Source organism: Podarcis gaigeae (assembly GCF_964106915.1).
Source record: "Podarcis gaigeae genome assembly, chromosome: 12".
Taxonomy (NCBI): domain Eukaryota; kingdom Metazoa; phylum Chordata; class Lepidosauria; order Squamata; family Lacertidae; genus Podarcis; species Podarcis gaigeae.
Genome location: NC_139688.1, coordinates 60,610,898 through 60,635,797, shown reverse-complemented (window position 1 = coordinate 60,635,797; position 24,900 = coordinate 60,610,898). Strand labels below are relative to the sequence as shown.

Below are 24,900 nucleotides of genomic sequence, written 5' to 3'. Positions count from 1 at the left end.
TCCGAAGCCTAGGGAGGTGAGGGCCTAAGCCATGTCCCCTGTCACTGACCCTGGGGGGGGGGGTTCCTAGTTGATGCGCATCAGCAGGACTCCCCCTACTGGTGGTTAACCCCTCCCGGACTTCAAGCGGACGGGCTGAAGCCGGATATAGTCGGTTAGGACCAATGCCTAAGCCAATACCGCTCATCACCTGTAACCAAGAAAGTTGTGGCCTTATTTAGCCCATTAACCTTAATAATTGTGTCATATGTCTTTATTTCCACTGGGGGGGGGGGGCGGGAACTTGCCATGCAAGTTCTTGGTTTAAGAATAGCTTAGTTTATGAACAACTTGGATTAAGAACAATGCAAACCCGGAAGTAGTTGTTTTGGTTTGTGAACTTTGCCTTGGAATAAGAACATGTTTCGCTTCCTGTTGAGTGTGTTCCATTTGTAAATTGCGTCCCCCACTGCTATGGGAAAGCACGCCTTGGTTTAAGAACGCTTTGGTTTAAGAACGGACTTCCTGAATGGATTAAGTTCGTAAACCGAGGTACCACTGTAATGTGAAACATTTTAAACTTGGACAACACCAAATCATATTTTTATTGAGCACAATTAAAGTCATTTCACTATTGCAAGATGATTTGTACAAGAGAAAGCTCCTAACTTTTAAAATATATGAGCAGTTTATTGTATGAATAGAACAGAAATTTTTTATTTTTTTATGTTTCCTCTTCAGAATAATGGTCTTAATTATTTCATAGAATCATAGAATCATAGAGTTGGAAGAGACCACAAGGGCCATCGAGTCCAACCCCCTGCCAAGCAGGAAACACCATCAGAGCACTCCTGACATATGGTTGTCAAGCCTCTGCTTAAAGACCTCCAAAGAAGGAGACTCCACCACACTCCTTGGCAGCAAATTCCACTGTCGAACAGCTCTTACTGTCAGGAAGTTCTTCCTAATGTTTAGGTGGAATCTTCTTTCTTGTAGTTTGGATCCATTGCTCCGTGTCCGCTTCTCTGGAGCAGCAGAAAACAACCTTTCTCCCTCCTCTGTGTGACATCCTTTTATATATTTGAACATGGCTATCATATCACCCCTTAACCTCCTCTTCTCCAGGCTAAACATGCCCAGCTCCCTTAGCCGTTCCTCATAAGGCATCGTTTCCAGGCCTTTGACCATTTTGGTTGCCCTCCTCTGGACACATTCCAGTTTGTCAGTTTTAATTAATTCTAGATGGTCTTAATTATTTCTCCCTTAAAACTGAAAGAGCACCAATGATTTCTAAAAGATGAATTAGACAGAAATAGAAAACCAAAGTATGCTGAATGATAGCAGCCTGATAGGCCAACATTAGAAAAGGAACCAGAGTGACTTATTATATTCTGACATAAAAATGCTTGCAGCCCTTTCCTTTAAGGCAGCTTTTGAAGAATAAGTCAGTGTTGACTCTGCTCATCCTTCTAAAAACAAGCACACAGGGAGAAAGGATTGAGATTTGTCTGCTCCTCCAGCTTTCTATATATATAGGGTGGCGTGGTTTTGCCCACATGGGGGACCCCTTCAAAGCTGTAGTTGAAAGCCCCTTCTCAGAGAAGTTATACCATGTGTACTTTGACTTGGTTGTTTACTGAGATGGGTGAGTGGTCTGTGTGTGTGTGTGTGTGTGTGTGTGTGTATTTGCCTTACAGCAAGGAACCATTTGAGTAGGCCAAAAAAAGCTACTGCCTTGAGCAGTGACCAGTCGGATGTGCTAGATTCTTGCTCCTCTGGCATAATCCTACTGATACGACATTACTGCTTGACAAGCTTATACTATTTTCCTTCACTAACAGCTACTTTTTTCGGTACCTGGTATGCTGGACATTGTAAAGGACTTAGCCCTATTAAAGAGCCACTTGATATCAGCAAAATTCTTTTGGTTCTCCTGTCAGCAGGCACAAGAAATTGCTGATGTGGCTCGGGCCAAAGTGATTTTTTTCCTTCTTGAAATGGAGAGACTTAGCCTTTGACTTTTCCGCTCCTTTAAAGCTCCTGCTCGTTCATTGTTAACTAAATTTCACCCAGGTCCTCAACCCCTGCTGTCCACTCCCCATTTAAAAATGCTGAGGTTGTAATATAATCACATCATCTAAAATAGATCTTTAAAAAAGTTTAAACTATTTGCTGTGCTCTGGCCCAATCTCATTTAAACTCATTTTTTTTCCTCTTCTTGTGGCAAGGAAGTTCCTATGTGGAGTTGTTGTTTTTTTAAAGCAGCTTTAGCACTTTGGCAGCTCTTGGAAAGGCAAACATTACTTGCTTGATGCATAAGGAATTCTGTACTGCTTTAAATATGCAGCTTAAAACCCTTAGTTATTGAATCCATGGCTTTTCTGATCTGGTGCCCCCTTCTTAGGAACAATACTACTCAGCCTCCCGAATATCACCTATTACCGGTACCTCTTTTTCTAGCTTTACCCAGTGCCAGTTGGGAAGAGAAGGGGGGATGTACTACAGCAGGGGCTGCCAACCTTTTTAAACCAGTGGAGACATCATGAATGCTGAGGATGCCAGACACAAAAGGGTTGTCATGGAGAGAGTGTGTGGCAAAACGCAAAGAAAGACAACTACCCCGATAGATTACTTCCTATGGTAAGCGTCAGGTCATGCCCTGATTGTGTAGATCACATTGTAGTGCTTACACACACTGATGCTGATGTTGACTACATAACATGAAGCATTCCTCAGTACCAGTACCAGGAAAAATCTACAAGATGGCTATTATCACTCACTCTTATTTCGCAGAACTCGCTTTGAAAGGACCTGCACATTTTGCTCCAAAATGTTCTTTCTAGGTGGGACACAGACTTACTTCTTTCTTTAACTGAAAGCTCAGAGTCTGAGGAACCTTCCCAGGGGCCCCTTTTTAAGCCTTCATGAGTGCCATGGTGCCCATGGGCACTTGGTTGGTGACCTCATAATACAGTATCTCAGAGGAGACCATGACTGGAACCAAGGAGCACACTGATTAGGAGGAGATGATACACAGCATCATTTTGTTGCACATTCCACTTGTAACAGTTTAATACTGTTTTGCGTGAAAGTCCCCATTTCCCTGAGTGGCAGAACATTATTGTGGCAGCCTCTAGTCTGTTTCCTTGTGAGAGGCAGCACTGGAGGTTTGTGGCATTTTTATGGCATCTATTTATTGCATAGGGATATTCTGTCAGACAGGTGGTGCTAGTCTTAAAAAGCATCACCATACCCTGAAAAGCAAACAGCATCTGTTTGGGGCCACCAAGGCCCTGTGTTAGGCTGTAAAATTTGGACTTCTACCCTTTGCTGGCTACATTCGAACTTCCCAACCGTTTCTTCCATGTCCACATCTAAGCACACGAGGGTTTCCTAAGTCATACCCATCAGCTCTCCATGGTTCTTGAAGGAGCGTCTTCCAGCCATCTGAAGCCATTGAACCAGCATCTTCAGCCAACTCTTAGAAATATCAGCTGACCATCATTGCGTGGCGAGTTCCCGCCCCCCACCAGGATAAATAAAGACACGAGACACCATAATTAAGGTTAATTGGGCGAATTAGGCCACAACTTTATTGAATTCAGGAATGAGAGGCATTGGCTTAGGCATTGGTCCTATCGACTATCCGGCTCCAGCCCATTTGCTGGAGACACGGGGAAGGGTTAACCTTATATCGGGGGAGACTCCCGCGAGGCACGTCGGCTAGGAGCTCCCCCGGGTCACCGCTCTGGGGCGTGCCTTTGGCCCACACCTCCATAGGCTTCGGACAGGGCCACGCCCCCCGGAGTCCTTTAACGGACCACCCTTCGCTCACTGGGGGGAGGTGATGGCGTTCCTCCCCCCCCCACACATCCTCTTAACCCCTTCTTACCAATGCCTACCGCCAATGCCGGAAAGTTGTGATGAGTTGCTACGAGGTAGGCGAAAAACCAAAAGGCTACAAATTGCCAATTGGGAAAAATTCCTACCATGCCCCTTGCGGCGACAGACCGAAGTCCATAGCAAAGTCAAACACCTACCTAAAGCATACCTAAAGGGAGGGAGGGTGGGAAAACGTGAGGGCTAGCCGGCGAAAAGAGGGCAAGCCCCCTCTGCTCCGGCCCTAAATAGGGCAGACCTGGCCGGGATTCCCCTGTTCTCGCGGGGGCTGAAACCAGCCCCCGCTCACGTGGGGGTGGGCGTGAAGCCCGCAACCCCACCTCCTGGGCAGGCCGGAAGTGGCTTTGCGTGGCGAGCTCCCGCCCCCCACCAGGATAAATAAAGACACGAGACACCATAATTAAGGTTAATTGGGCGAATTAGGCCACAACTTTATTGAATTCAGGAATGAGAGGCATTGGCTTAGGCATTGGTCCTATCGACTATCCGGCTCCAGCCCATTTGCTGGAGACACGGGGAAGGGTTAACCTTATATCGGGGGAGACTCCCGCGAGGCACGTCGGCTAGGAGCTCCCCCGGGTCACCGCTCTGGGGCGTGCCTTTGGCCCACACCTCCATAGGCTTCGGACAGGGCCACGCCCCCCGGAGTCCTTTAACGGACCACCCTTCGCTCACTGGGGGGAGGTGATGGCGTTCCTCCCCCCCCCCACATCCTCTTAACCCCTTCTTACCAATGCCTACCGCCACACGAGCCATCGCTCGCCGCCAATACTCTCATGCCTGAATCCAACCCCTTATCCCCTTTGCTATATCCATCAGCCAAATATCATTTCCAGCATCCGAGAGATGCACGCCATCAGATGCCTTTAATGTATTTAATACCTGAGTATGTTTACATAGGATTTATTTAACTACTGAAAACATTTATCATCTGGTCTTCAGATTGATTTGGAAAGCAAAACATAAAAATACAACACAACCTGGCAACAATACATTATAGCAAGCAGTGTTTGAAATAAGTAGTTTTTTAAATAAGCACAAAATTAAAAGGCCTGGGAAAACATAAAAGCTTTCCATCTGCTTCTGGAATGAAGACAGGGAGGGGAGGTAGGCCAGGAAGGTTCATGTCAGAACAGGAGGTCCTCAAGGATGATGACTGCACAGTAGCACAATTAGAAGCCATTCCTCTAATTTCCTGAATTTCTGGGGGGCTGGATAGTATTTTTAATACAGGGCTTAACCATGTTGTTGGGGGCTGAAAAGGTTCACCTTTCGATACAATTCAGGTGTGGTTCAGCAGCTTTAAACAGGCTCCTGTGTTGCTCCAATTCATCTTTCTATCCCCTTGAAGTCCTTGAAAGCGTGTTCTCCCTAACAGAGAGCACGTGTTGCGGTTGGGGAAACAGGCCACCCTGCAATGACTAGGCAAATCTGGTGAGGAACCCAAGCCTTTAAGTGGTTAAAATTGGGTTGCTGGGGAGTTTTGCTTGTTGCCAATTTGGAGGAGGGGTCAGAGTCTTTAAATACAGGGGCCAGACGTTGGACGTCCTCTTGGCCTTTTTGCAACGGATCACATGGAGCACTTGGACAATCTTCTCATTGTCTGGTTACATTTCTTTATTTCTTTATTTCCCCTTTCTTTTTAATCCTCTCTAGTCCCTTAAATAATTTATTTCCCCCCTTTTCCTGTTCGATTTCCCACCCCACCCCTTAGCCCTGTGGGAAGATTCTCCTTATATCCGTGGCATGCCTTTCCCAATAGGGAAAGAGCCGCTTTCTTTCGCAAAAGGTTTCCCCCATTTCTCTCGTTGAAATTGTGGGGCTAGTCAGGGCTATTCCCAGCTTAGCTGGAATCACTTTCGTTTATAGTATCCCCGAAGGTTGGCTTTATTTTGAGTGTGTGCAGCGCTGTTGGCCAAATTTTAAGCTAGCCTTGGGTGGGAGCACTAATTTGGCTTCCTTTAATATTGCTGTTACAGATAGGTAGCCGTGTTGGTCTGCCATAGTCAAAACAAAAAAATTCCTTCCAGTAGCACCTTAAAGACCAACTAAGTCAGTTCTTGGTATGAGCTTTCGTGTGCATGCACACTTCTTCAGATACACTTACAGGAACAAAGACCTTGGATTCTTATCTCATTATACATGACAAAGCTATTTTTCACCTTTTCACCCCTTGCTTCTTCCTGTAAGACCTATTGCAGTCGTTAAGAGTCGTCAACAGGCTCATCACAGCTATCTGCCAATCACCCATTCCCACCACCCTTCTGAGTAATACCCCTCCCCAACTTCTCACTATATAGAAGGGTCTGGAAACTTCTGTTTCAGTGTATCTGAAGAAGTGTGCATGCACACGAAAGCTCATACCAAGAACTGACTTAGTTGGTCTTTAAGGTGCTACTGGAAGGAATTTTTTTGTTTTTAATATTGCTATGAGACTAAGATTCTCAAGAGCAGAAACAGGGAGGCCTATTCGGCCTGCACATTAACTTCCAAGCCTAAGTCTGCTACAGGTAGCAGTTAATTGTTAAGTCTCTGACACGTGACTCATTCTAGCTATAGGAATGTACCTGCTTGCAGGCCCAGTTGCTGCTAATGTATATCTGAGGCAGACAGAGGGCCCCAGATGCTCTCTGTGCCTCCAAGGACTATGAGCACTCTGCATATGCTCTTGAACTATGCCGTTTCTGAACAAGTTTATTTTCTTTAAGTTTGTTTTGCCCTGTTAGTGGCGACTGCCATTTTAGAGACGAGCCATTGTGGCTTAGTGGCAAAAGTGTAGGACTAGGACCTGGGAGACAGGGTTCATATCCCCCTCTTAGCCATTGTTATAACAAAACAAAACTAACTGCTCCTTTTAGGCTATTCTGTTGCTGGGTAGTTCTGCCCATTTGTGATAAAAGAACTTTGGGTTTCTTGAAGGGGTGCGTCCCTCTAAAAGGGCAAGCAGGGGTACCTGGACAAGCTGTGGGCTACCTCAACTCTCCTATTTCACTGGAAACTCTATGCCTGGCCTAGCAGGTGATCCTAGGGCTTTGCCCTAAAATTCGATGGCCTGGAAGCGTTTCCGGCCTGAATAGTGTCCCCATGTGGTCTATAAGCATTGGTTTCACTGGGTCAGCGCATAGTGCCGGTAATGCCTAGGTTGCAGGATTGGTCCCTGTATGGGACAGCTGCATGCTCCCCCATTGCTCTACCTGGACACTTAGGTCCTTTTGGTGGTTACCTCACTGCGAGGGATGTAATGGGCGCCACATTTGCAATATGCAAGTGGGAGAAAGCATCTTTGCGTGCCCGCATTGCAGTTTGCTCTATGCTGTGCGTTGCAGGGCACGGTGCTGCACGGGCTGCAATTGCATTGCATTGCGTTAGAGATTTGCAGTTGCATTGCACGGAGGGTGTGTTTGCATTGCACGGAGTGTATTGTTGCATTGCACGTACGGTTGCATTGCACGGAGTGTGTGTGCGTGTGTGTGCATTGCACGGAGTGTGTAGTTGCTTTGCACGAAATGTGTGTGCATTGCATGGAGGGTGTAGTTGCAGTGCACAGAGTCTGTTTTTTGCATTGCAAGGAGTGTGTGTGCATTGCACGGAGTGTGTAGTTGCATTGAACAGAGGGTGTGTGCAGTGCACGGAGTGTGTACTTGCATTGCACAGAGTGTGTAATTGCATTACATGGAGTGTAGTTCCATTGAACGGAGTGCGTAGTTGCATTGCACGGAGGGTTTGTGTGTGCATTGCACGGAGTGTGTATTTGCATTGCACAGAGCGTGTTTTTTGCATTGCAGGGAGTGTGTAGTTGCATTGCACGGAGTGTGTAGTTGCATTGAACGGAGTATGTAGTTGCATTGCACGGAGGGTTTGTGTGTGCATTGCATGGAGTATGTAGTTGCATTGTACAGAACGTGTTTTTTGCATTGCACAGAGTGTGTAGTTGCATTGCAGAAGAGTGTGTGTCGGAAAAGGAAGCTGGCTCGGCAGCAGCTTTGTCAGGACTTCTTTAGGGGTTCTTGCCAGCGTCGGCCCTGTAAATTTACATATCATGATGGCAGCACAAGATGCCCCCTGCTCAAGCGCTGGAAGCTGGAAGCTGGCAAGCAATAGCTCAATACCTTTTGCCCATATTCCCATTTTATTTAGGGATCCAGTGGATATCGTTGCTAAAACAAACCACTTGCCTATGGAGAAGCTGTCTGCCTTGAAGGAAGTTATTTTGTAATACTTCCTCTGTAGCAAGTGATGCTTCATCAGATCCGATCTTGCTGGGTCACTTAATTAATCTTCCCACTAGGCCAGGCTGCCTGCGGCCTGAGGTCCCCTTACCTTTGTGTATGCCTACCAAGTGTGGTGAAGGCAGATATCAGGCGATGGTAGCAATTCCTGAAGGTATGCAATAGTAGTTCGCCATGGCAGGATACCTTGAACCCGCTCAAGGATTTTCAGGTTCATGCTGGTGCTGCTGGATCTTTGCCCTTTGGTTTTATTTCGAGGGCCGCTGGTGTGCAAAGCTATGGCCTCAAGCCCGGTGTGGTGAGGCAATCATGTCACATAACTTTTCTTGAGTTTTTCCCCATTGTAGTAGCAGTTCACATGTGACTCGAGGAGTTCAGTGACCATCGGATCTGCTTTTGGTCTGATAACCAGGTAGTGGTGAGTGTCTTGGCAAAACAGTCCTCACGCTCCAGCAGATTCTCCGCCCCTCCGCTCACGCTTTCGAGCTGCGCCGCTTAAGGTTTAATATTGTGCTTTCTACTCCAAATTACGGGATCCTCTAATGATGTTGCTGACACTCTATCCCATTTTCAGATGAAGCGCTTCAGATCCTGGGCTCCAGACTCAGCTGTTGCCAGACTTTTCCAGACCACCTGTGGCATTTTGACAACAATTAGTATTTACAGAGAGCAGCAGCTTCCATTTCCCCTTCTGCTTTTAGCTCTTATGGGATGGCCTGGATGGATTTCTTAGCCTTAAGCTGGCAGTCCTTGGCCATTCAGATGAATTGGCCCCCATCCTCTGAGCAGATCCTGCAGTATTTGCTCCACCTGCTGCAGATTGGGCGTGCTGTTATAACTATCAGAATTCAGTCCGCTGCAATGTCTGTTACGCTGAAGCTTTAATTTTCAGAGACCCTTGTATAAAGTTTGTAGTGTGCAGGGCCTTGGAAGGTTGGAATAGGCTCCAACCTCATAGGACAGCGGGCAGGAAGTTGGTCAATTTTACCTATGCAGTAGCTGCAACAAGTTAAAACTTGTCTGCTGGTTAAAGATCAAGGTGAGATTCCTTTCAGTAGTCCATTGCATTTTCGCACTGAGGGTTGGGAAAATGGTTGTTGGTGCCAGCACGGGGCTGAGAGTCTGGAGGCTTATTGCTTCAGGACTTTTCCTTATCCTTTGGAGCTTGTCTTTAGAGTCGGGAACTCAAATACAGACTTAGTGGGCAGGAGTGCCACAATCAGGGTTCCCGCCACAGGTGAGGAGGGCCCTTGCCCGGTTATGGATAACAGAATATTTGGCTTTTCATTCCCTGGGGGCTGGCCCGCTCCTAGTGCATGAAAATGGGTTCCCGTTAGCCAGGCATCAATGGGCTTACGTCGTGCACCAGTTATTATGGCCTGCGGCTTGCTTACCACTGAACACGCCTCATTCCTTCCGAATAGGACTGCTGCAAAGGCTGCACACTAGGGGCCTGTCAGTAGACAGGATTGTGAATACAGGTCATTGGAAGTCTGACGCTGACAAGGGTTATATCAAGAAGTGCCAAATGATGTCTGTGCTGATGCTTGTCTGTTATTTCCTTTTTTCATAGGAGCAGCTGTGCACATTTGGGTCACAGCATCGTACGCTAGGCTGGCAAGCATGTTGACAGGTTTGGACTGGGGCGCCATCTCAGTCTTCCTGCCCATGTGAACATTTACTGGATGTCCTGATGGGGAATGCTTTGGGAGGAGATCCTTCCTTGGGTGTGGTCGAGTGTGACCTGTGCTGGTGGTACAGCTGGGCGAGAATGTTTGCTGTCTTCCTCCAGCATAAGTTTGCATTCCCGCATGCAAGAGGGCTTAGATTGAGTTGATGGCAGCTCTCCCTGGACTCAAAATAATTTAAGGCATTGGTTCAAGGTGGTCTGGAGGGGGGGGGGGGTTGGAGCACCTGTCCCCTCCAATGCGCAAAGATATTCCATTAAGGGAATCCAAGGGTTCGCTATGCTTTTGTCGACCCCTTTCGAGGGGTAGGGCCACGCAAGAGTCCCTGGGAGCATTTGGGGGTGAGCTTGAGTCTGATCCTGTTTCATTGCTCCCCCACGCTGTTTATTTGTACTGACGATATGGTGGGGCCCAGTCGTCAGTGCTGCCCTGCTAAGGTCAGGTGCAGCTAGTCGGGAACCAATGCCTAGACAAACTACCACTGAGCAGGCCAGAATGCAGGCGGCTGCTATAGCATTTTTCAGTAAGACATTCTATGATAAAGATCCTTGTGCGAAGTTTGTCGTTCGCAAGGCCCTAGAAGGTTGGGGTAGACTTTGTCCTGCCCAGCCAAAGAACCGGCATCCCATTTCATTTGATTTGTTGAGCAAGATGCGCAGTAAGTTATGGGTGGTGTGTTGGTCGGGGTAAGAGGCTCGCCTTTTTTTGGCTGCCTTCTCTATTGCATTTTTTGGAGCATTAAGAGTGGGTGAGCTCGTGGTGGAAGATCACAGAGATGGTAATTCTAGGGGCCTTTTTATACAGGATGTGCAGCTATCCCCTGTTGAATTGTGTATCTAAGACGGATCAGAGGGGTAAAGGGGCCCTTATTCGTCTCCCTGCTACGGGGGAAGCAGGCCCTTGCCCTGTAAAAGATGTTAATAAATACCTGGCGGTACGCGCCCAAGGGGATGGGCCTCTGCTAAGGCATGAGAATGGGTTGCCCCTGTCAAGACACCAGTTTGCAAAGGTGATGTGTAAGGCGATTCTGGCTTGTGGCGGCACAGCCCAAGATTTCGCCCCCCCCCCCATTCATTTAGGATAGGGGCTGCCACGACAGCAGCCCACTGGGGCTTGTCATCCGCCAGAATAAAGGATTTGGGTTGCTGGAAATCAAATGTGTTCAAAGGTTATGTTCGCTGACAATTGGTATCTTACACTGCTTTTGTTCATTTTATCAGGTTTAGCGGTGGTCCACATTTGGATGGTGGGGCATAGTATCGTCCATTGGGCTGGCGTCGCAGCACGGCAATCTGGATTGGGTCCAGATCTCGGCCTTCCTCCACATGTTCGGTTGTCTTGGCTGTCCAGACGAGGAATGCGCTGGTCAGAGTTCCTGCCAAGTGTCCGGAGGCAGTTGCTCCTGGAGGGGCCGCCAGCGGCTATTGTGGTGCAGCTGGGCGAGAACGACCTGGTGACCATGGACTGTTTGTCACTACGTGCTGCAATTTTGGGTGACCTGGAGACGCTGCGGGCAATGGTGCCAACAGCGAGAATCTTTTGGTCAAAGCTTTTGCAACGCTGCTTTTGGAGGGGCAGTCGTTGCCCGGCCGCCACTGAAAGGGCCAGAAAACGCATCAATTCTGTGGTGGTCAAAAAGGTTTTGGAGCTGTGATTTCCCACCCCGAGATTCTTTTTCAGAGGCCATCCTTTTTCAGAGCTGATGGCATGCACCTTCCTGCTTCAGGGAATGAGGCTTGGATTGGTGCGGTGGTGACCAAGCTGAGGTCTTGGTTGGGGCTGTGAGTGGTTTGGCGGTGAGCTGAGGGCTCCATGGCGGTTAGGCATTGGTTAAATTGGTGCTTGGAGGGGTAAGTGCCTATCTCTCCAAATGATGCGAAGGGAATTCCGTTAAAGGAATCCAGGGGCTTGCCATTCTTTTCGTCCTTGTCCCCGGAGTCGGACTTGGGCCATGCAAGCCCCACATGAGGGTGAGAAGTGTTGGTCTGATTCCCAGCTTCATTTCTCACCCAATACTTGTTTCCCACGCTGGCTTCCGTTGGTGTCCGGAAGGGCCAGCTCTGTCCTTGAGGGCAAGGACAGATAGTCATAACCAATGCCTAAGCAACCACTCACATTTTTTGTATTTGAATAAAGTTGTGGCCAAAATTATGCCAAAAACCTTAAACAAAAAATCATGTGTGAAGTGTGAATTTTTTGGTGGGTGGCATTGTGGGACTCAACACGCAAGTGGAACAAGCTTTCCATCTAAATAAAAGCAGATCATTTGGCAGGAAGGCTTAGCACTCAAAGCTTTCAGGTTAGGTCTGAAGCTGGTATCTCTGCCTCAGTACAGTGTAAACACAAGGCATGTTGTAATTTCCTTGCCACAATGGAAACAGCTTGCTATAAGCAGTTTGTATAAAAGCTGAGGAATATCTTGTAAATCAGTCATGATAATATGTATAGAGATTTAATATTAAATAATGGCATTTCATAACAGGAGGCTGTCATTGTGTTCAGAAAACATACTCAGAGCCTCCCTGCCCCACCGTTGGATAATCAAATAATTCCAAAGTAGGATGGGTTTTCAAGAATGCCTTGCATGCATAGTCTCAAGTGCACATAACAGATCAATTCATCTATATCAGAAAGATGTCTCCACAAATAAGGCACAGAAAGAAATTCCACTGTTAGCTGAATGTTGACGCAACATCTACATGGTTTAATTTAACAAAAGCTCAATTCCTAAAGTTACCTGTCCTGTTAGTCACTAGAAAAGTAAGATTGGGTGTAAGTTGTTAAAATAATTCTTTGGTTCTCATTTCAGCAGCACATATACTAAAATTGGAATGACATAGAGAAGATTAGCATGAAAATAATTCTTTGCAAACTATAGGATTAGATTCAGGTATAGGATTAAAATTAATGTGAAAGGTTAGCAGTGTCTAACCATCCCACTGATTTCAATGGAAGCCAAGCACAACTTTACTGGGTCTAACCCATATCCTTTGCATTGGCACAAATGGTTTGAAGGTTGGTATATAGTTCTAAAATACAGGAAAGCAAATGGATGTGACTGGCAGACGGGAAATACCAAAGAAAATCATAGACACTACACACCAACTGTTTAGTATAAAGAAACTGCCATAAATTTTCAGGCTATTCAGATGTATTAATGTAAATTATCATAATGATATGAATTACACAGCTAACAGAGGTTTAATTGAGAAGGTTTGGTTCAAAATTTAATTGCAACTAAAAACTCTGATTGCATTCTTTCTGTTTTTATCATCTGTAAGCAGACACACAGTATGTTTAGAGTATTTTTATTTTTAGTTCCACCATTTTATTCCTTAATTGAGAGGCTTACAGTGGCCTCTAAGCAGCACACAACAGGGGTTAGAAAGTTTGGTTATTCCTGTTTAATTTCCTAAATTAACAGTAGGGGGGAAGGGTTAGTAGAGGCACCAAATTAATCAGCTATCAAATCTCCACCTATTAAGTTCTTTCATTCTTGGCAGTCCTTTAAAAGATCAAAAATACTTATTTTTGATGGTATTATTCTTCAGCTGGCTTCCTCATTACATCAATATCTCCTGACATTAAAAGATGAAGCATGGCAGTTTAGAGAATTCCGATCATACATTGACCTTTTGCTATAATGAAAGTCATGTGTAAATCTAATCACTCCACTATCTGTGTACACTGCAATCTGGGAGAAGATTTGGCATTTAAGTTTCTCATTCTAAGGGCCAAAAAGAGAAGAAAATGTGCTGGAGAAGCATACAAATTATTTTTGTGAAGTTTATTAACACTTATTTTCACATATCTAAAACATAATGTGGTGTTAGCATTGCTGGGGTCTCTCAGTGGGTCCATGTTGCCCAATTACAAATTATTCACAAATTACTCATAAAGCATTTCCATAACAACCATAGCCTTTCCCATTGGACAGACATGCACATGTTGCCTGGGTTGATTTTATGCTGGTATGTTCTGCCTCACCACAACAGATTTGGCATCTACTCTGGGTGAGCATATAATACCCCATGGCTGAGTGGAGGGGTGAGCTACTTGCCATTCATTGGACCCACTGGGAAACTCAACAAACCTGCTCCACCTGGACCAGGGTGAGGAGAGTGCAGGTGACGGCAGAATAGGGCCCTGTTGTAGGCAGCTTGAGGAAGCTCCATGCACCCCTTGGTGGCTGCCCATATAAAAAGAAACTGAGAGACTAGACTGAGCGACAACAGTTTCCAGGAATCCTCCTTTGTGAGATTTTGTGGGTCAGCTGTGTTTGTTTAGGCCCTGCTAAGAGCCAGGGTGGATGTGTGCAGTGCTTTGTAGGAGCCAGGAACCTGAGAACAAAGGTGAGTCAGAAGGGAAAGGAACTGATATTGGTCTGTATTAGTAATTTTTTATTAATGTACCATTTGTACATGTAACAGGCTATTTTTGGAAACATTTGCTGTTGTTTAAGTTGCCTGCTGTGCTTAGAAATATTATTTACATATTAGGCAGTATAGAAATGGTCTAAATATAATAAAAACATACCGCCCGTGAACTTTCATAAGGGGAGGAACTGGCTGGAGTGTGTCCCCATCTAAACATCTCCCTTAAAATGAAGGACTTCCAATCTGCCAGAAGTGTTCTGGAGGTGGTACAGTTTGGGATTGTACCAAGTGAATGTGCTCTGCTCTGAATGTGCAAAGTGGCCACCTCAGTGAGCCTGCAACTGAGACAGGTAACTGCGTTATTTCTCTCCCATTTCTGGTATTTTAAAACCATATATGTTTGGTTAAGTACCCCTGTTGTCCCCAAGAATCTTTCTCCTTGTTATGTCACTAACATTCCTAAACAAAACCATGTGGAACATGATAGTCAATCAGGTTAAATATCAGGGAGGACAAATAAAGCTGAGGATAATGAAGGCAAAGAAAGAGAAGTTAAATTGTGCCAAGAGTTATTATAATCAAACCAATGGAAAGGTTTGAGTAAGTACCTTTTCAGTAATTTGTTCAGCTTTGTTGACTATGTTAATATGTTACTTTTGAAGCAAATACCAAAATTAGAGCACTAAACTCTTCTGATGTGCAAGTATTTTGTTCTTTTAGCAAATCCCTTTCATTATCTGCCAAATTAAAAATGATTTAATTTCACTTTTCAGAATTGTGTGCATCTGTTTGAAGCATTTTGCGTATGTTCATGCAATTTGTCCATTTTTTATTGTGTTGTCTAATAAACATTTATCAATCACAACAATATCATGGATGGTTTTTAAATTATGTAAGACTATGAATGCTTCAACTCTGCATGTCCTGTCAACATGGTCATTTTTGTAAGATGCAATGGCAGTGTGAGGAATACCAACCCAGCCTTCCACCCAGATGAGCAGGTTTACCTGAGGCCAGGGGCTGCAGCCACTGCTTATTGATGATGGAACTTGTAGATGTGCTTTCACACTTCATTCATTAAATATTTAGCATGGAATAATTATTATATAAAAAGGCGGGAGACTTGCTTCCTTGAAAGACAACATGTTTTCTTCAGATATTTATTTTCCTATACCAGAACGGGGACAGGGGACACATCAGAAAGAGAAAATAACTTACGCAAAGACAAGCACTACAAAATAAGGACAGTTCCTGATAGGTCAGCATAAATGGAAAGTGTATGTATGTATTTACATCAGTCCTATGTACATCCTTACGTTGGAGTACAGGCATGTACGATACTATAGGTGGACTTCATATCCTTTTGCAAAATGTCCAAAGTTTGCTGATGAAAAATCTGAATTTCATCATACTGTACATGAAGTTGCAAGAAGAAACCAATTCCATACAAAGAAGGGCCTCACTAATGTTATTAGCAATCAAAGAAAACGGAACATATCCCAAAGCACAAGAGGGCAAAGGAAGAAAGCTTCCTTTGCAGAAACAGAAAGCTTTCTCTAAATTCACCTTGAAAGTACTCCATCTCACTGTGTGATGTTCGATTTCTTTCTTACCTAGCAGGTAATTATAGAACTTCTTTCCCTAATGCATGCAGAAAAGGGTCATTTCAACATTTTATGGAGATTGTCACAGTTTGTTCTCCTTGATATCTTTTTTAAAAAATTACTTGCTCAGAATATCCATGCTCCCTCCCACTGCATGCTCCCAAACTGCTGCTCATTCGTTATTATTCATTCCTTCATTTCCCAGATTTTGTCCCCTGGCTGTTTCATTTGATATTAAACTGCTTTTGCACGAATATTGCTGAACTCTGCACTTTGAGTTTCTTGTTCCTCTACTTTCTCATTTAAGTCGAGATATGTACGCCACTACCAAGGAATCACTGTGCTTTAGGTTTGTGAAGAGAGTGCAGCAAGCCCAGCAAGGTACTATGTGAGACTAAATATATACTCTATACTTTAAAAACAGTAATTCCAAAATGCTGCACCAAGAAATGCTGAATGTCACAGTTTCTATAAATTATGTGAAATAAGCACATTTGTGAATATTAGCTCAATTGGTTTAATTTCTTCTGCTGCTGCTTGTCATGGGAAGAATCCAGGAGTTGTGAAAGGCACCTCTCACCACTGGGAAATCACATTGACCCCAGCGTTGGCGTCATGGATCCTACTCAAAATTAGTCACATGCTTTTAAGCTTATCCCCAGGGTTATATAAGGTGTAGAAGCTTCCTTTTCATTCAAAGTGAGATGAGCTTCTCAAACGGTAGTACCAAATTCTGAACATAAAAATAAGCCTGCTGGATCAGACCCTAACCCTAACCCCAAAGTCCACCTTGTTCAACACTATTTTCTGCAGTAGTGCATCAATCACATGCTTTGGGGAAGCCCAGAGGTGCAGCTTGAAGATAGCTCTCTCCCTCTGTTCTTTGACTCTGAAACTGGAGGCTGGACAGAGTCAGCCACTGACACCTTTTCCCTCCATGAATTTGCCGAATCCCAATCTTTTTTTATAAAGGAGTCTCTCAATTGGTCTTTTTTCTAAAATAAAAACCCTAATCACTGTTGTCTCTCTAAAGTGCTCTGTCCCTTTGAAAATTTCCTGCAGATTGTTTTCATTGGATGAACTGGAGTTCTAGCCATATGAAAGAAAGAAAAATTCTCTCTCCACTTTCCCCCCACCATTTTATAAACCTCTGCCACGCTTCCCATTTTTTGCACTTCTTTCTAGACCAAAATATTTTTCTACATTTTCATGAATTTCCTATTTATATCCACTCATCCCTGAAAACATGACCCTTTACCCCATAAGAGACGAAATACTAAGACACGAATCCCATCACAACGTATTCAGAAAAGAAATGTAACTCCATCCACAGGGCAGGAAGACAGTCTGCTATGTTGTGTGGAAGTAAACGTACCTGATTTCAGAGTCAACCCTCAACACAGCCCACTAGATTCCCGGTGAAATAAGGTATATTTCAAGAACATAAACAGAGAGCAACGTCGTGCCATTGAGCAAATCACTTACCCAGACATTTCCGTCTTGGTGATATGGCTTCCAGTTTCTCCCAGTATCACTATAAAGCATCCGGTACTGCGTCACCCAGTCAGAGCTGCTGTATCTGCCTTGAGTAGCAATAGAGCTGATCTGCTTCCTGTTGCCAAAATCCACTTGCAGCCACTGGTAATGATCACTGTCTGATGGACACCAGCCTCCAGCCCCTGAGAAGTTAGATGGAAAGACAGGTATTTACACTGCTTAATACCTAACAGAGCTTTCTTGGAAATTACCCCAGCTGAAAGATTGTGGGTGGCATTCCACTTAGATTTACTCAGAGTAGACATTAGTAAAATTTAGCTATGTTACCTAATTTCAGTGGAAGAGTCTCCCTCCGGAGGTGGCAGAGTCTCCTTCCTTGGAGGTTTCTAAGCAGAGGTTGGATGGCCACCTGTCATGGATGCTTTAGCTGAAATTCCTGCATTGTAGGCGGTTGGACCAGATGACCCCTGAGGTTCCTTCCAACTCTACAATTCTATCATTCTATTATTCAATAAGTCTACTCTGAATAAAACTTAGTGGAACACCACCCATTGAAATCACTGAACATGATTGAGTTAAGTTGGTTTCAATGCATCTATTCTGAGTAAAACTTAACTACTACCCTTTAATTCTGATTATACACCTGCTAGAGATGGAAGAAGAGTGTGTGTAAATTGATTTTCCCATTTTGAGGGGAAGAGCAGAAAGTGTGTGGTTTTTTTTTTAAAAAAGTTTCCTTTTAAAAAAACTTTTCAAATCTGCCCTGGCAAGGAGGGAAGTTCTCGCTGCCTCCTATGCCACTGAAGCTTTTGCCAGAGACAGATGCTTTTAAAAGAATAAAGCAAGGAGGGGGGAATGTGCAGGAAGCCCTGCTCCACTTTACAGAAAACTTCCTCCCCTCCCTGACAACATTTGAATTTTGGGCACAGGAATGGCCAAAATGGCCAAACCCACGTGGGCCAAATCCCACCCCCACAATTTACCAGCTGCTGAATTGTGACAAATTGAGAGTGACTGTTTTGGTCCACCCAAGTCACTTTCACAAATTTTGAAATCATTCACACTCCTCACAGACTCCACATGACTGGGTGCCTTACACAACATGGCTCCATTCTCACAATGATGGCGTAAGATGTTTCCTGCAGGATTGTTTCCAAAAGTACTAATTCACACTAGCTTTTCTTTAGATGGCCACTTGCTAGCAGTGTAAACAGACCCTTTGGGAAGATAATAGGGTGTAGGGGTTTATAAAGCTCCCTCTGAGACATTTTTTAATGCTCTACTTTGTCTTGAAATTTCTTCACTGAGAGGCGGATGACAGAACCACAACACAGCTTCAGCAACAAGCTGCACTGCTGTTTTCTGTGAGTTTCCAGTAGGAATGTGTGTAGCCTCTTTCTGAAGGTTTGCTGGTCTTATCAAACCCATTTTGCTTCCCTTGAAGTGTCTCAGAAATTTCTTTCACCCAGGTTAGAAGGAACCTCAAAATTATTCACTTTGGGCAAAGCTCAGCAGTAGCTCTTTTATGGTGAATATATATCAGTCGAGTATTATATCCTTATACCTTCATAATAACTGTCAAAGTGTAATAACTTCAAAGCTTCAACAAATTTGCCACAACATCTCACGTCAGGCTTGACTAGTGCAATTCAGTGACAGGTGATTTATTCTCTGTGTCCTTCCTAAGTTCCCACATTAAAGGACCATTTCAAATTAAGTGAGAGGGGAAAGAGCATCTACGTCTAAACTCTCGGCAGCACCATAGCATTCATTGAAATGTATAAGCTTGAAAGATTTTCATCAGTGAAACATAAAGGGGAGAATGGATGACTTTCATTTTGGTTGGCTGAGCATATAGGGGTATCATGAAGTACATCGAGCTTTGCTTGACAAATGTTTTATAGCTGTTGGTGGGGCAATGAACTGGTTTCCAATGCAATGGAGTTAGCAGTTGTTATCATCATACATTAAACTCCCTCTTTAAAGCAATTTTCGGGGATCTGTCTCTTGAAGTTGCTGTGGACATTTTATTCTCACATTTATTTATTTTAATCTTTGTAAACTGCACTTTCACAGGAAATAAAAAGGGTGGCATACAATATAAAAAAACAATGCTATAATAATAAAGCATCAAAAGCAAGCCAATAAACTTACTGGGGTTGCCACCAAACCCAAAATTCAAATTTGACCTATCCGCAGCAGCTTGGGGGGGGGGGTGAGGCAAGAGGAGGGGACTGCATTGGAGCAGGCTTCACTCTGGTCTCTCCAAAAGTAGTAAAGGGGGCCGGAGCTGATGGCGGCAGCACAGTTGAAACCCGGAGCATCACCCACCCAGCTTTCCCTCAAACTTTATCCTTCTTTACAGGCTAACCTTTCTCCTTCAGGTCCATGGGCGTTGCTACTGTCGGAAGATGGTTGCTGTTTTTCTCAAAGTCGGGAAGGAATTTCCCCTGCTCTGCAGGTTTTGCCTTCCCCATAGCAATTGTCACAACTTTGGCGGTTTTAGGCCTTGGGTGGAATCCTTTAGTCTAACAATCGAAGAAGGGATGGTGTGGTGACTCACCCCTTTTGTGGCAGCAATATCAGAGTTCCCTGTTAAAGGGGTCTTGAAGCGAGTTGCTGACCACAAACACACAGCGGCAGGCCATAGAGCTCTCCTCCGCAATACAGGAGGCAGTCAGCTGTGTAAACACGTTTCGCAGTGTCCCAAATTCCTGAATTAACCCTGTCTTGCTCAGACCCCCCAGCTGGGGGGCTGAGAGGGATACACACCCAATGCCTAAGCCAAGGTTTCCTACATCTGAAATTTAATAAAGTTGTGGCCATTTTAATCTCAAATATGTTGTCATGCCTATTCCTTGATCCTGAGGTCTGGTTCCCAGAAAGGGCGGGGGGGGGGGGCTGTGCCTGGACATGCAAACCATAGAGCCAATTCACGCATCCTGCTAAATTGTTGATTATCATGACATCTACAAACTGCAGTGAGACTCACACATCAGCCCTCTCCATAGCTGTCAACTTTCAGATTTGAAAATAAGGGATCAGCAGCCTCACCTGTCCCGGGTACAGTCTACAGGATATCTAATAATCTGGGATAGCAGCGGGAAGCAGTGGGAAACGGCGCTGGAATAAGGGAATTTCCCGCAAAAAAGGGAAGGTTGACAGCTATGGCCCTCTCCCTTCTCCTCTGGCACAACTTTGTCCTCCCCTTTCCAGTTAACAATAATTTAGCCTTGCATTCAAATGCTGAACATAACAAACAAGCCCATTATTTGAAGCTGGATTATTTCACACACATCATAAATAAACTAAATTGGTTCATTGCATAAGGACAAAATGACAGTACAGTTTATAAAAAAGAAGCAAAAAAATTCAACCTCTTTCTTTTGTCCATGCCAAAAGAAGCAGAGGGCTTAGGGCAGTTTGTGAACCCAAGACTCCCTGCAGCTCATTCCCATCGCAGTAAACTGGGGTTTATTGTGATGCCTGGACTGGCCCATGTTAGAGTTGAGCAGTCCAGTATTTATTCCTAAATAAATGCCACTGAGTTCAGTGGAGTCTCTGTCTCTCAAGCATTCATAGGATTGCTGCCTAAGAAAGCTTGTATTATGGGTAGCAATGTATAAAGAGAACAGGACACACACATTCCTAACAGAATGTATAGAATCTGTATCCCAAACAGGAATAGCAATACCATTTAACAAGCAATATGTACAGATTCAAACATCCTTCCTCAGAAGTAAATCCCACTGAGTTTGGTGAGGCTTACTCCCTTGTGAAGCTGCTTGGGAAAATTTGAGCCTTAGTTCAAAGGATTTGCATTCCCTTCCTGATAGGCTGTACTTGAAATTCATGATGCCACATGAAGCATGAGCACTATGAGATAGTCTGGGATGTAACATCGCTTTTGTCCGGCATATTCTGAACACTTAAAAAAGCAAACAAACAATTAAACCAAACTACTAGAACACTAGAATCATATTTATCGGTGGCAAAAGACCTTTCTACTAGGCAGAACTGTCTGAGATTCAAGCAGGCTCTGCTGACTCATGGAGAAAGCTGTTTTGCTCCCTAGGAAACCTCACCAGCAGCAATCACTCACTAAATTGATGACAGAAGGTCTGCTTCTTCAGTTTAACCTTTGGGTATCACAGTCTATAGATGCCTCTAGCCTCTTTTTCCAGAACAAAACCTGTCACAGAGGAGGTTTTAGCAGTGCAGAATCTAAAGAGCTAAACATTCTGTCACTAACATGAACCAATCCCTGCTGTGTGTACACACAAATATGCTAGCATTTTTTACAAATGATTAAAGAGAGCGAATCAAATACATACTGCTTAAAAACAATTTACCTTTGAAGTTACAAAACGAAAAGGCAAAGTCAGGAGATTCACCCAACTACTACAGCATACCTTCCAACATTGCTCCGATGAAAAGAGGGACATTCTATGCTACATCAGAAAGCTTCTCCTGTGTTTGACCTCACCGCACATATAGGCAGCATCTGCACATCAACATCGGTCATCTTGAGCCAAGTGCAACCTCTCAGCCTTACCTACCTCACAGGATTGTTGTAAAGAAAAAAATGTGTGCTGGAAGGGATTGTGTACAACACCTTCAACAGATAAATGGAATGAAATAAAATTTTAGCTGTACCCTGCCTTGAGTCCATGTCAGGGGAAAGGGGGTGGGTTATACATTTATTTGGTGTTTGTTTAGTCGTTTAGTCGTGTCCGACTCTTCGTGACCCCATGGACCAGAGAACGCCAGGCACCTCTGTCCTCCACTGCCTCCCGCAGTTTGGTCAAACTCATGCTGGTAACCTCAAAAACACTATCCAACCATCTCGTCCTCTGTCGCCCCCTTCTCCTTGTGCCCTCAACATCAGGGCACAACATCAGGGTCTTTTCCAGGGAGTCTTCTCTTCTCATGAGGTGGCCAAAGTATTGGAGCCTCAGCTTCACAATCTGTCCTTCTAGTGAGCACTCAGGGCTGATTTCCTTCAGAATGGAGAGGTTTGATCTTCTTGCAGTCCATGGGACTCTCAAGAGTCTCCTCCAGCACCATAATTCAAAAGCATCAATTCTTCGGCGATCAGCCTTCTTTATGGTCCGGCTCTCACTTCCATACATCACTACTGGGAAAATACATTTATATAATGTATATATAAAATGTATATATAAATAACTGTGAGGATAAGGAACGTTTCAGAGAGTAAATCCTATTGAACTCAGTGGGATGTAAAGGTAAAGGGACCCATGACCATTAGGTAAAGTCGTGGCCGACTCTGGGGTTGCGGCGCTCATCTCGCTTTATTGGCCGAGGGAGCTGGCATACAGCTTCTGGGTCATGTGGCCAGCACGACTAAGCCGCTTCTGGCAAACCAGAGCAGCGCACGGAAACGCCGTTTACCTTCCCGCCGGAGCGGTACCTATTTATCTACTTGCACTTTGACGTGCTTTTGAATTGCTAGGTCGGCAGGAGCAGGGACTAGGCAACAGGAGCTCACACCGTCTTGGGGATTCGAACCACCTACCTTCTGATCGGCAAGCCCTAGGCTCTGCGGTTTAACCCACAGCGCCACCCATGTCCCCAGTGGGACTTAGTTCTGAGTAAAAATGCATAGAATAGTGTAAGGCTGCACAGTCTTCACCCAGTTACCTGGGAGTAAGCTCCATTGAATACAGTGGGACTTACTTCTCAATAGACAGTGTAAGGCTCCATTTACAATAAATGAATAAACACTCCACATATTTCCTAAAAAAAATGGCTGGCTGCTGAAGCACTGAGATTACAGAATTTAAAATGGATTAGTGACATTTTCCTTCAAAATTATGGGAAGGGCTTCTTGTGACAGCTTCACTATTTCCTCCATTTGGTGCAGAAAAAATATTTTCTGTATAAGCAGCGCTCTGTTTTTGAACCTACACACACACACACCACTTTTAATTGTTCTCCGAGATATGGAGGGGAGGAAAAAGGGAAAATGGGACATTCTGGGATCAAAACAGAATCTGGGATGGCTTCTGTAATTCCAGGGCTGTCCCTGGAAACTCAGGACATTTGGAAAGTATCCTACTGCTGCTACGTCAACTGTCACTTGTTTATAAAGCACCTCAAAGGTTAGGCGCTCTGCTGTACTTGAGTTAAAGAAGTGACAAGCCCTGCCCACGGGCGGTTTTGCCTTTCAACCTTCAGCAACCCAGGACACTCTAGCTGAGTACTACAGTTCCCATCAGCACCAGGCTGGTGGGGGTGGTGACAGCTGGGGCTGGTGGAAGTTGAAGACCAAAACCTCTGGAAGGCATCAGGTTGGCATTTGTTGTTTAGTCATTTAGTCATGTCCAACTCTTCATGACCCCATGGACCAGTGCACGCCAGGCACTCCTGTCTTCCACTGCCTCCAGCACTTTGGTCAAACTCATGTTTGTAGCTTCGAGGACACCGTCCAACCATCCCGTCTTCTGTCGTCCCCTTCTCCTTAAGCCCTCAACATCAGGAAGCAACATCAGGGTCTTTTCCAGGGAGTCTTCTCTTCTCATGAGGTGGCCAAAGTATTTGAGCCTCAGCTTCAGTGTCCTTCCAGTGAGCACTGAGGGCTGATTTCCTAAAGAATGGAGAGGTTTGATCTTCTTGCAGTCCATGGGACGCTCAAGAGTCTCCTCCAGCACCAGAATTCAAAAGCATCAATTCTTCGGCGATCAGCCTTTCACTTCCATTCACCACTACTGGGAAAACCATAGCTTACTATACGGACCTTTGTCACTGGATTATGGAGAAAGCTAGAGAGTTCCAGAAAAACATCTGTTTCATGGACTATGCAAAAGCCTTTGACTGTGTCAACCACAGCAAACTATGGCAAGTTCTTAAAGAAATGGGAGTGCCTGATCACCTCATCTGTCTCCTGAGAAATCTCTATGTGGGACAAGAAGGTACAATTAAAAGATATGGAACAACTGATTGGTTCAAAATTGGAAAAGGAATATGACAAGGCTGTATATTGTCTCCCTGCTTATTTAACTTATATGCAGAATTCATCATGCGAAAGGATGGGCTGGATGAATCCCAAGCCTGAATTAAGATTGCCGGAAGAAATATCAACAACCTCAGATATGCAGATGACACAACCTTGATGGCAGAAAATGAGGAGGAATTAAAGAACCTTTTAATGAGGGTGAAAGAGGAGAGTGCAAAATATGGTCTGAAACTCAACATCAAAAAAATGAAGATTATGGCCACTGGTCCCACCACCTCCTGGCAAATAGAAGGGGAAGAAATGGAGGCAGTGAGAGATTTTACTTTCTTGGGCTCCATGATCACTGCAGATAGTGACAGCAGTCATAAAATTAAAAGACTCCTGCTCCTTGGGAGAAAGGCGATGGCAAACCTAGGCAGCATCTTAAAAAGCAGAGACATCACCTTGCCGACAAAGGTCTGTATAGTTAAAGCTATGGTTTTCCCGGGTTGGCCTAGGCTGGGCAAAACTATCACAAATGGGGAGCAGACATGAAGGAAAGAGGAATTATGGTGATTAAGCAATCTGTGGTCCTAGTAGTTTGGAGAGCACCAGTGTAGCTAGAGCTCAAGACTGGGGAGGTCTGGGTTCAACTTGCTTTTCAACTGAGGT

General features: G+C 44.7%; 1 protein-coding gene across 2 annotated transcripts in view; it reads right to left on the bottom strand.

The window, feature by feature from the left end:
• The window catches only part of CNTNAP2 (contactin associated protein 2), a 1,058,844-nt gene that overhangs the window by 638,585 nt on the left and 395,359 nt on the right, over positions 1-24,900 (bottom strand). For both annotated transcript variants that reach the window (XM_083706252.1, XM_083706253.1), the window contains one exon: positions 17,262-17,455. In XM_083706252.1, coding sequence (XP_083562378.1) covers positions 17,262-17,455 — 194 coding nt within the window. The remainder of the gene's footprint in view (positions 1-17,261; positions 17,456-24,900) is intronic.